This window comes from Salmo salar, chromosome 10 (assembly GCF_965601325.2).
Source record: "Salmo salar chromosome 10, fSalSal1, whole genome shotgun sequence".
NCBI classification, from domain to species: Eukaryota; Metazoa; Chordata; class Actinopteri; order Salmoniformes; family Salmonidae; genus Salmo; species Salmo salar.
This window is the reverse complement of record NC_138300.1, coordinates 105,310,695-105,322,967: the sequence shown is the minus strand read 5'-3', so window position 1 is coordinate 105,322,967 and position 12,273 is coordinate 105,310,695. Positions and strand designations below refer to the sequence as shown.

The 12,273-nt window shown below is 49.0% G+C and overlaps 1 protein-coding gene across 5 annotated transcripts in view; it reads right to left on the bottom strand.

Annotated features, from left to right (window-relative positions):
- The window catches only part of LOC106561395 (SLIT-ROBO Rho GTPase-activating protein 1), a 189,446-nt gene that overhangs the window by 5,526 nt on the left and 171,647 nt on the right, over nt 1-12,273 (bottom strand). For all 5 annotated transcript variants that reach the window (XM_082957315.1, XM_045688311.2, XM_045688309.2 and 2 more), the window contains exon 20: nt 6,493-6,630. In XM_082957315.1, the coding sequence (XP_082813441.1) occupies nt 6,493-6,630 (138 nt within the window). The remainder of the gene's footprint in view (nt 1-6,492; nt 6,631-12,273) is intronic.

The following is a 12,273-nucleotide window of genomic DNA, read 5'->3' as shown; positions in this document are numbered from 1 at the left end:
CACAGACTCTTAGTCAGTGTGGGGTAATGTACAGTCACACAGATTCTTAGTCAGTATGGGGTAATGTACAGTCACACAGATTCTTAGTCAGTGTGGGGTAATGTACAGTCACACAGACTCTTAGTCAGTGTGGGGTAATGTACAGTGACACAGATTCTTAGTCAGTATGGGGTATTGTACAGTCACACAGATTCTTAGTCAGTGTGGGGTAATGTACAGTCACACAGATTCTTAATCAATGTGGGGTAATGTACAGTCACACAGACTCTTAGTCAGTGTGGGGTAATGTACAGTGACACAGATTCTTAGTCAGTATGGGGTATTGTACAGTCACACAGATTCTTAGTCAGTGTGGGGTAATGTACAGTCACACAGATTCTTAATCAATGTGGGGTAATGTACAGTCACACAGATTCTTAGTCAGTGTGGGGTAATGTACAGTCACACAGATTCTTAGTCAGTGTGGGGTAATGTACAGTGACACAGATTCTTAGTCAGTATGGGGTAATGTACAGTCACACAGACTCTTAGTCAGTGTGGGGTAATGTACAGTCACACAGATTCTTAGTCAGTGTGGGGTAATGTACAGTCACACAGATTCTTAGTCGGTGTGGGGTAATGTACAGTCACACAGATTCTTAGTCAGTGTGGGGTAATGTACAGTCACACAGATTCTTAGTCAGTGTGGGGTAATGTACAGTCACACAGATTCTTAGTCAGTGTGGGGTAATGTACAGTCACACAGATTCTTAGTCAGTGTAGGGTAATGTACAGTCACACAGATTCTTAGTCAGTGTGGGGTAATGTACAGTCACACAGATTCTTAGTCAGTGTGGGGTAATGTACAGTCACACAGATTCTTAGTCGGTGTGGGGTAATGTACAGTCACACAGATTCTTAGTCGGTGTGGGGATATAGACTCTAGACAGAGTTGTTGAAGCCTTCTGTCTGAATGTAGTGTTCAGACGTAAACCTATATGTCAGTCCCAAAGTGCTCCTAGTAGCTTGTTCTGAGGCAGGGCTCCAGCTGCAGCACTGAGAGGCCTGCAGGCTGGGTCTTTATCTGAACCTTTAGCCACACAGTGCCCCCCTGCCTTCCTACCCCCCTGCCTGCCTGCCCCCCTGCCTGCCTGCCCCCCTGCCTGCCTGCCCGCCCCCTGCCTGCCTGCCCCCCTGCCTGCCTGCCCCCCTGCCCCCCTACCTTCCTGCCCCCCTGCCTGCCTGCCCCCCTGCCTGCCTGCCCCCCTGCCTGCCTGCCCCCCTGCCTGCCTGCCCCCTGCCTGCCTGCCCCCTTGCCTTCCTGCCCCCCTGCCTGCCTGCCCCCTGCCTTCCTGCCCCCCTGCCTGCCTGCCCCCCTGCCTTCCTGCCCCCCTGCCTGCCTGCCCCCCTGCCTGCCTACCCCCCTGCCTGCCTGCCCCCCTGCCTGCCTGCCCCCCTGCCTGCCTGCCCCCCTGCCTGCCTACCCCCCTGCCTTCCTGCCCCCCTGCCTGCCTACCCCCCTGCCTTCCTGCCCCCCTGCCTGCCTGCCCCCTGCCTGCCTGCCTGGGAGAAGGTTCAGCTGGCTCAGCATTTAAGCTGTCCTCCACCTGAACCTGCTGTCTCAACACACCCTCCTGACTGAACATAGATATACACCTGACCTGCCACACACAAGTGTGCATCCCTTACGCAAGGCACGCACACAGAGACCTAGTAGCACACAGGCACCCTCACACACGCAGGCACACAGACACGTACAGTACACGTCTCGGTCCTGCCTCTCCACAGTAACTAATGGTCCCCTGAAGCCATCTCATTCCTCTGTAATGGGCCGGCAGAGTGGAGCAGCCCATCATCTCTACTGAGGCTTTGATAAGACCCTGGTCTGCTCTGCATATTTATCAAACCCAGCCTAGCAGGGGGCCATCCTATAAAGTCCACTTTTTCTGACCAGGGCCCATTAGGCTCTGTTCAAAAGTAGTTCACTAAAGAGGGAATAGGGGGGCATTTGGGACACAGCCCATGAGACAGCCATAATGTTTCATCCCCCTACCTAATCAGCACCAAATGTGATAGGCTGCCTGTCTGACAGCAGTGTCGGAGGATGATATGATAAGAGAAATATATAAAGATATTTAACCATAGAGAGATTACAATTTACGATTGTTCCAGTGGATATACTCTGAGGAAAAAGTTAATTGAAAGATGGTTATGAGTGGAGATTGTGAGGGAATAAAAGTACTTTAAGGGGTTATAGGGGACTTTTTCATTCAAACTGTTTTTGTTCGGTCCTTTTTAATTATTCAATAAACCATTGAGAGATGACAATTTTTGCCTCACCACTAACATAATATCAAACTAATATTCCCTACACAACACCAGGCAGAAACCCTAAATCAATGACTTGTTATGCAACGACACAGAAACTGACAAATAACATCTACTAAAGGGGTATTGTTGCGCTGTAGCCTGGTCCCAGATCTGTTTGTGCTGTATAGCCAACTCCTTCAGTCATTAACATGCCACAAGACCATAGTAGTCAGGAAGACAGCACAAACCGATCTGGGACCAGGCTAGCTGCACAGTACTTCCTGTCTCATATCCCAAAACCTTTATCTCCATCAAGTGTCATTCATGAGTCATTCAGGGCTCCCGAGTGGCGCAGCGGTCTAAGGCACTGCATCTCAGTGCTAGAGGCGTCACTACAGACCCTGGTTTGATTCCAGGTTGAATAACAACTGGACGTGATTGGGAGTCCCATAGGGTGGTGCACAATTGGGCCAGCGTCGTCTGGGTTTGGCCGGGGTAGGCTGTCATTGTAAATAAGAATTGGTTCTTAACTGACTTGCCAAGTTAAATAAAGGTTAAATAAACAATAAAAATGAGTCGAGCAGCTATTCATCCCTTAATCATCCTTCCTAGGCGTGTTACAAGTCTCAGTCTAATTTCTGCCTAATTAACACGGTCTGTCTCAGCCACTCATTAAGAGTGGAGATTCATCATGGAGCTAAATATGGGACATGATGTGTTCTGATACAGATGAAGGACTGACTGGGGATTTGTGGAGTAAACACGTGGAGGGGTAAACATGTGCATGGACTCTTCATAACCAGTAGGGGAAGTAAGATCACACAACTCAATCTATGGACAGGATTACAGAAAGGAAAACAACGCTACAGTACAGTCTACAGACAGTCATTGGGTACTTATAAACCATATTATAATATGAATCATGACTGCAAGGTTTTCCATACTATTGATAATGTCATACAAAAGCAAACCAGATAATACAATCATGTTCTCTGGTTGACTACAATTCTAGGCTGTAATTACTGCTGTTGTATAATAGAAATGCTGTAAATGGGAGTAGAAGGAGAGATATCTAAATAAAGCCAAAGATATGAATGATTCAACAGTGCTGAGCCATGTCTGCATAGAACAGTAGAGCGGGAAAGAGAGATGGAGAGAGGGGGGGTAGAGAGGGAGGGAAGAGAGGGAGGGAGGGAGGGAGGGTGGGTAGAGAGGGAGGGAAGGTGGGAAGAGAGGGAGGGATGGAGGGAGGGGTGGTAGAGCGGGAGGCAGGGGGAGAGTGGGAGGCAGGGGGAGAGCGGGAGAGGGAGGGAGGGAGATATAGAGAGGGAGGGAAGAGAGGGAGGTAGGGGTGATAGAGAGGGAGGCAGGGGGAGAGCGGGAGGCAGGGGGAGAGCGGGAGGCAGGGGGAGAGAGGGAGAGAGGGGGAGGGGTAGAGAGAGAGAGGGGGAGATATAGAGAGGGAGGGAGAGAGGGGTATAGAGAGAGGGAGGGAGGGAGGGAGGGAGGGGGGGTAGAGAGGCAGGGAGGGAGGGGGTAGAGAGGGAGGGAGGAGGGGGGTAGAGAGGGAGGGAGGAGGGGGCTAGAGAGGCAGGGAGGGAGGGGGGTAGAGAGGCAGGGAGGGAGGGGGGTAGAGAGGCAGGGAGGGAGGGGGGTAGAGAGGCAGGGAGGGAGGGGGGTAGAGAGGGAGGGAGGAGGGGGCTAGAGAGGGAGGGAGGGAGGGGGCTAGAGAGGGAGGGAGGGAGGGGGGTAGAGAGGGAGGGAGGGGGTAGAGAGGGAGAGAGCGAGGGAGGGTGGGGGGGTAGAGAGGGAGGGAGGGTGGGGGGGTAGAGAGGGAGGGAGGGAGGGGGTAGAGAGGCAGGGAGGGAGGGGGTAGAGAGGCAGGGAGGGGGGGTAGAGAGGCAGGGAGGGTAGGTAGAGAGGGAGGGAGGGTGGGAAGAGAGGGAGGGATGAGAGGGAGGTAAAGGTGATAGAGAGGGAGGGGTGGTAGATCGGGAGGCAGGGGGAGAGCGGGAGGCAGGGGGAGAGCGGGAGGCAGGGGGAGGGGTAGAGAGAGAGAGGGGGAGATATAGAAAGGGAGAGAGGGGTATAGAGAGAGAGGGAGGGAGGGAGGGGTAGAGAGAGAGAGGGGTAGAGAGAGAGAGGGGTAGAGAGAGAGAGAGGGGTAGAGAGAAGGAGGGGTAGAGAGAGGGAGGGGTAGAGAGAGGGAGGGGTAGAGAGAGGGAGGGGTAGAGAGAGGGAGGGGAAGAGAGAGAGAGGGGAAGTGAGAGAGGGAGGGGGGAGATAGGGAGGGAGAGAGGGAGGGAGAGGGTAGAGAGGGAGGGGGAGAGAGAGGGAGGGGTAGAGAGAGAGAGGGGGAGATATAGAAAGGGAGAGAGGGGTATAGAGAGAGAGGGAGGGAGGGAGGGGTAGAGAGAGAGGGGTAGAGAGAGAGAGGGGTAGAGAGAGAGAGGGGTAGAGAGAGAGAGGGGTAGAGAGAGAGAGGGGTAGAGAGAAAGAGGGGAAGAGAGAGAGAGGGGAAGAGAGAGAGGGAGGGGGGAGAGAGGGAGGGGGTAGAGAGGGAGGGGGAGAGAGAGAGGGAGGGGGTAGAGAGGGAGAGAGGAATGGGGTAGAGCGAGAGGAAGGCGGGGAAGAGGCAGGGAGGGAGGGGGAAGAGGCAGGGAGGGAGGAGGGGTAGAGTGGGAGGGAGGGAGGGAGGAGCGGGAGGGAGGGGGGGTAGGGAGGGAGGGGGGGTAGAGAGGGAGGGAGGGTATAGAGGGAGGGAGGGGGTAGAGAGAGGGGAAGGGGGTAGAGAGAGGGGAAGGGGGGGAGAGGCAGGGAGGGAGGGGGTAGAGAGGCAGGGCGGGAGGGGGGTAGAGAGGCAGGGCGGGAGGGGGGTAGAGAGGCAGGGCGGGAGGGGGATAGAGAGGCAGGGCGGGAGGGGGGTAGAGAGGCAGGGCGGGAGGGGGGTAGAGAGGCAGGGAGGGAGGGGGGCAGAGAGGCAGGGAGGGGGGCAGAGAGGCATGGAGGGAGGAGGGGATAGAGAAAGTAGTCCTGGCTCAAGGGGTGGAGGGGTGGAGGGGTAGCGAGGGAGGGGATAACAAGGAATGGAACGCATAGCTAGTCAAAAGTATGATTCATCAACATTTCTCCTTTCAATAAAACACTATCTAAACTTACAGGCTGATGCCAGTGGCAGATTTCTCAAGGTTGCCTACTCCGTCACACAAATTAGAATGCAGCAATGAACAGAAGAACGAGTGAGAAAATACTGTCGCTCTCCCAGAAGCCTTTATAGTCCCTGCCAAAAAGATACGACAGGAGTGTGTGTGTGTGTATGAGTCTGCCCTAGATTGCTCTGAGAATGACAACTATGAAATAACCCCTCTAATGTATTTACACCCTGATGTTGACTGAAGCCAACCATCTGAAAATGGACTTAGATTACCCACTGACTGGGACGATGATTCAACCATGATTCTATTGGCCATTAGGCTGAGAATAGGAGCGCTGACCTAGAATCAGGTCTCCTCTGTCCATATTATTGTTTCTAAAAAAGCTGATACTATATCAACTCTCCTAGTGTCTTTGTGAATACGGGCCCAGGTTTAGCTGACAGGTTTAGCTGACAGGTTTAGCTGACAGGTTTAGCTGACAGGTTTAGCTGACAGGTTTAGTTGACAGGTTTAGCTGACAGGTTTAGCTGACAGGTTTAGCTGACAGGTTTAGTTGACAGGTTTAGCTAACAGTGTGGATGACCCTGCATGTAAGATAACATCTGGTCCTTCTCATGTAGACTCACTGACTAACTCCCGTACATGTCCCTCAGTGTTAGTCATAAGTAAAGCCAGGTACGCACAACTGTTTTTCCTCTATTGGAACTCATTCTGGATTCATCTCCATTCCACAGAATGTTTATATTTCTACATGTAATTTTTTTACGTGCATCTACCTAATGTCATGTAGCCCTTTTGATCTTTTAACCTGTAGCTGACAACAGCACAGTGGAGTGAGTGGTGGTAGTCCAAGCCAGCGCCACCCACTGGCAGCCAGACCCAGAAATCAGCCATTATTGGTTTGGCTGTAAAACAGAAATGCTTGTTCCTTGTTGGACAAGTCAAGTTGTCCCCCCCCCCCCCATGTTTCAGTCCATATTCCTCTGTTTGGTGCTTAATAAATACTGCCTCACTAGGTAAGGTAGAGGTGAGATGTGGTTGAGCTCACCTGCCAATGTAGGCGTCAGTGATCCTGGTGTCCGTAGGAGAGCTCATGTCTTTTCCTGAACACTTGTCCTCAGCTCCATGGCCGCTGCTGGCCTCACTGTCAGCCTTCTGACTAAGCGTGTCTGAGAAATGATCATCCCTGTGACACATACACGCACAAAAAAGAAGACAAAAAGACAATCCGGCAAAAGTCCAAGCAACAATAATGCAACAATTATTATTATTACAATTATTAATTATGCAACAATAATTTAGATGAAGGCATCTGATACCACAGTGAATAGTTTAGAAGATGAAGGCATCTGATACCACAGTGAATAGTTTAGAAGATGAAGGCATCTGATACCACAGTGAATAGTTTAGAAGATGAAGGCATCTGATACCACAGTGAATAGTTTAGAAGATGAAGGCATCTGATACCACAGTGAATAGTTTAGAAGATGAAGGCATCTGATACCACAGTGAATAGTTTAGAAGATGAAGGCATCTGATACCACAGTGAATAGTTTAGAAGATGAAGGCATCTGATACCACAGTGAATAGTTTAGAAGATGAAGGCATCTGATACCACAGTGAATAGTTTAGAGGATGAAGGCATCTGATACCACAGTGAATAGTTTAGAAGATGAAGACATCTGATACCACAGTGAATAGTTTAGAGGATGAAGACATCTGATACCACAGTGAATAGTTTAGAAGATGAAGGCATCTGATACCACAGTGAATAGTTTAGAAGATGAAGGCATCTGATACCACAGTGAATAGTTTAGAAGATGAAGGCATCTGATACCACAGTGAATAGTTTAGAAGATGAAGGCATCTGATACCACAGTGAATAGTTTAGAAGATGAAGGCATCTGATACCACAGTGAATAGTTTAGAAGATGAAGGCATCTGATACCACAGTGAATAGTTTAGAAGATGAAGGCATCTGATACCACAGTGAATAGTTTAGAGGATGAAGGCATCTGATACCACAGTGAATAGTTTAGAAGATGAAGACATCTGATACCACAGTGAATAGTTTAGAGGATGAAGACATCTGATACCACAGTGAATAGTTTAGAGGATGAAGGCATCTGATACCACAGTGAATAGTTTAGAGGATGAAGGCATCTGATACCACAGTGAATAGTTTAGAAGATGAAGGCATCTGATACCACAGTGAATAGTTTAGAGGATGAAGACATCTGATACCACAGTGAATAGTTTAGAGGATGAAGGCATCTGATACCACAGTGAATAGTTTAGAGGATGAAGGCATCTGATACCACAGTGAATAGTTTAGAAGATGAAGGCATCTGATACCACAGTGAATAGTTTAGAAGATGAAGGCATCTGATACCACAGTGAATAGTTTAGAAGATGAAGGCATCTGATACCACAGTGAATAGTTTAGAAGATGAAGGCATCTGATACCACAGTGAATAGTTTAGAGGATGAAGGCATCTGATACCACAGTGAATAGTTTAGAAGATGAAGGCATCTGATACCACAGTGAATAGTTTAGAGGATGAAGGCATCTGATACCACAGTGAATAGTTTAGAGGATGAAGGCATCTGATACCACAGTGAATAGTTTAGAGGATGAAGGCATCTGATACCACAGTGAATAGTTTAGAAGATGAAGGCATCTGATACCACAGTGAATAGTTTAGAAGATGAAGGCATCTGATACCACAGTGAATAGTTTAGAAGATGAAGGCATCTGATACCACAGTGAATAGTTTAGTGCATTGAGTTCAGTCAAGCATTCCTAACTAGCCTCTCCTCCAGGCTCATGTTGACTTATAGGCCTGGATCTATTATCCTTCCATTTGTAGTGGTGTGTCCAGGGCTGCCAGGCAGCATGACCAGAGCCAGCTGTTTGGGTTATCTCAGTGGGCGTGCGTGACTGAGCTGAGCGCTAGCTGCATACACTATAGATGGTGACTGATCTTTTCAGGTGGTAGCAATCAGATCTGCTTAGTAGCCACAGAGCCTGGTGGAGTGGGGAATAATGGACTGGACAACAAACCACACACACACACACCTAGGGTTGCAAAGCGCAGGAATATTACCGGTCATATGCTAATGTTACTAGTAAACTACAGGAATGTTTAAGAAAATTCCAGTAACTTTGGTAAATTACCGGGGCTTTGCAATCCTACACACACACCACAGATTACCGACCATTTCGAATACCACCGTACCTTCTCCGCCATGCAATCTGGTTTCAGAGCTGGTCATGGGTGCACCTCAGCCACGCTCAAGGTCCTAAACGATATCATAACCGCCATCGATAAGAGACATTACTGTGCAGCCGTATTCATCGACCTGGCCAAGGCTTTCGACTCTGTCAATCACCACATTCTTATCGGCAGACTCAACAGCCTTAGTTCCTCAAATGATTGCCTCGCCTGTTTCACCAACTACTTCTCAGATAGAGTTCAGTGTGTCAAATCGGAGGGTCTGTTGTCAGGACTTCTGGCAGTCTCTATGGGGGTGCCGCAGGGTTCAATTCTCGGGCCGACTCTCTTCTCTGTATACATCAATGATGTCGCTCTTGCTGTTGGTGATTCTCTGATCCACCTCTACGCAGACAACACCATTCTGTATACCTCTGGCCCTTCTTTGGACACTGTGTTAACTAACCTCCAGACGAGTTTCAATGCCATACAACTCTCCTTCTGTGGCCTCCAACTGCTCTTAAATGCAAGTAAAATTAAATGCATGCTTTTCAACCGATCGCTGCCCGCACCTGCCCACCTGTCCAGCATCACTACTCTGGACGGTTCTGACTTAGAATATGTGGACAACTATAAATACCTAGGTGTCTGTTTAGACTGTAAACTCTCCTTCCAGACTCACATTAAGAATCTCCAATCCCAAATGAAATCTAGAATCGGCTTCCTATTTCGCAACAAAGCATCCTTCACTCATGCTGCCAAACATACCCTCGTAAAACTGACCATCCTACCGATCCTCGACTTCGGCAATGTCATTTACAAAATAGCCTCCAACACTCTACTCAACAAATTGGATGCAGTCTATCACAGTGCCATCCGTTTCGTCAACAAAGCCCCATACACTACCCACCACTGCGACCTGTACGCTCTCGTTGGCTGGCCTAGCTTCATACTCGTCGCCAAACCCACTGGCTCCAGGTCATCTACAAGTCTCTGCTAGGTAAAGCCCCGCCTTATCTCAGCTCACTGGTCACCATAGCAGCACCCAACCATAGCACGCGCTCCAGCAGGTATATCTCACTGGTCACCCCCAAAGCCAATTCTTCCTTTGGCCGCCTCTCCTTCCAGTTCTCTGCTGCCAATGACTGGAACGAACTGCAAAAATCTCTGAAGCTGGAGACTCATATCTCCCTCACTAGCTTTAAGCACCAGCTGTCAGAGCAGCTCACAGATCACGGCACCTGTACATAGCTCATCTGTAAATAGCCCATCCAACTACCTCATCCCCATGCTGTATTTATTTATTTATTTATCTTGCTCCTTAGCACCCCAGTATCTCTACTTGCACATTCATCTTCTGCACATCTACCATTCCAGTGTTTTAATTGCTATATTGTAATTGCTATATTGTAATTACTTCGCCACTATGGCCTATTTATTGCCTTACCTCCCTTATCCTACCTCATTTGCACATGCTGTATATATACTTTTTCTACTGTATTATTGACTGTATGTTTGTTTATTCCATGTGTAACTCTGTGTTGTTGTATGTGTCGAACTGCTTTGCTTTATCTTGGCCTGGTCGCAGTTGCAAATGAGAACTTGTTCTCAACTAGCCTACCTGGTTAAATAAAGGAGAAATAAATAAAACATTTTAATAAAATGTGCACGCATGCTACATCCACACAAGTATCACAAGAAGGATGACTGAGGCCCAGCAATCTGATACACAAAGCTCATCTTACTCTATTTCACACAAGTGCTTCTATACATTGAGTGTACAAAACATGAACAACACCTGCTCTTTCCATGACATAGACTGACCAGGTGAATCCAGGATCCCTTATTGATGTTACTTGATAAATCAACTGGATTGTGTATGTGTGCCATTCAGATGGTGAATGGGCAAGACAAAATATTGAAGTGCCTTTGAACGAGCTATGGTAGTAAGTGCCAGGCACACCGGTTTGTGTCAAGAACTGCAACGCTGCTGGGTTTTTCACTCTCAACAGTTTCCTGTGTGTATCAAGAATGGTCCACCACCCAAAGGACATCCAGACAACTTGACTGTGGGCATTGGAGTCAACATGGGACCTGTGGAATGCTTTTGACACCTTGCAGAGTCCATGGCCTGACATATTGAGGCTGTTCTGAGGGTAAAATGTGTGTGTGGGGGGGGGGCGGGGGGCAGTGGTAAGTCAATATTAGGAAGGTGTTCCTAATGTTTGGTAAACTCAGTGTATGCCACGCCGTTAATTTTTTTAGTAGTGATATCCGTGCCTTGGAGAGATTTTTCCTGGACTAATAGCTAAGCTCTGAAAGAGGATACAGATGCGGAGAAAGGGCGAGACATGACTTTATCCAGGCTCTTTTATGGGGGCTGAGTGTCTCAACACTGTCTCTGAGCCCTAAGAACCCACGCACCCACACACACAAACCCTGCAAAAAAATAAACATCCCTTTTCAGGACCCTGTCTTTCAAAGATAATTCGTAAAAATCCATATAATGTCACAGATCTTCATTGTAAAGGGTTTAAAAACTGTTTCCCATGCTTGTTCAATGAACCATAAACAATTAATGATCATGCACCTGTGGAACGGTCGTTAAGACACTAACATCTTACAGACGGTAGGCAATTAAGCTCACAGTTCTGAAAACTTAGGACACTAAAGAGGCCTTTCTACTGACTCTGAAAAACATCAAAAGAAAGATGCCCAGGATCCCTGAACGTGCCTTAGGCATGCTGCAAGGAGGCATGAGGACTGCAGATGTGCCCAGGGCAATAAATTGCAATGTCCGTACTGTGAGACGCCTAAGACGACGCTACAGGGAGACAGGATGGACAGCTGATCGTCCTCGCAGTGGCAGACCACGTGTAACAATACATGCACAGGATCGGTACATCCGAACATCACATCTGCGGGACAGGTACAGGATGGCAACAACAACTGCCCGAGATACACCAGGAACGCACAATCCCTCAATCAGTGCTCAGACTGTCCGCAATAGACTGAGAGAGGCTGGACTGAGGGCTTGCAGGTCTGTTATAAGGCAGGTCCTCACCAGACATCACCGGCAACAACGTCGCCTATGGGCACAAACCCACAGTCGCTGGACCAGACAGGACTGGCAAAAAGTGCTCTTCACTGACGAGTCGCGGTTCTCTCTCACCGGGGGTGATGGTCGGATTTGCATTTATCGTCGAAGGAATGAGCATTACACTGAGGCCTGTACTCTGGAGCGGGATCAATTTGGAGGTGGAGGGTCCGTCATGGTCTGGGGCGGTGTGTCACAGCATTATCGGACTGAGCTTGTTGTCATTGCAGGCAATCTCAACGCTGTGCGTTACAGGGAAGACATCCTCCTCCCTCATGTGGTACCCTTCCTGCAGGCTCATCCTGACATGACCCTCCAGTATGACAATGCCACCAGCCATACTGCTCGTTCTGTGTGTGATTTCCTGCAAGACAGGAATGTCAGTGTTCTGCCATGGCCAGCGAAGAGCCCGGATCTCAATCCCATTGACCACGTCTGGGACCTGTTGGATCGGAGGGTGAGAGCTAGGGCCATTCCCCCCAGAAATGTCCGGTAACTTGCAGGTGCCTTGGTGGAA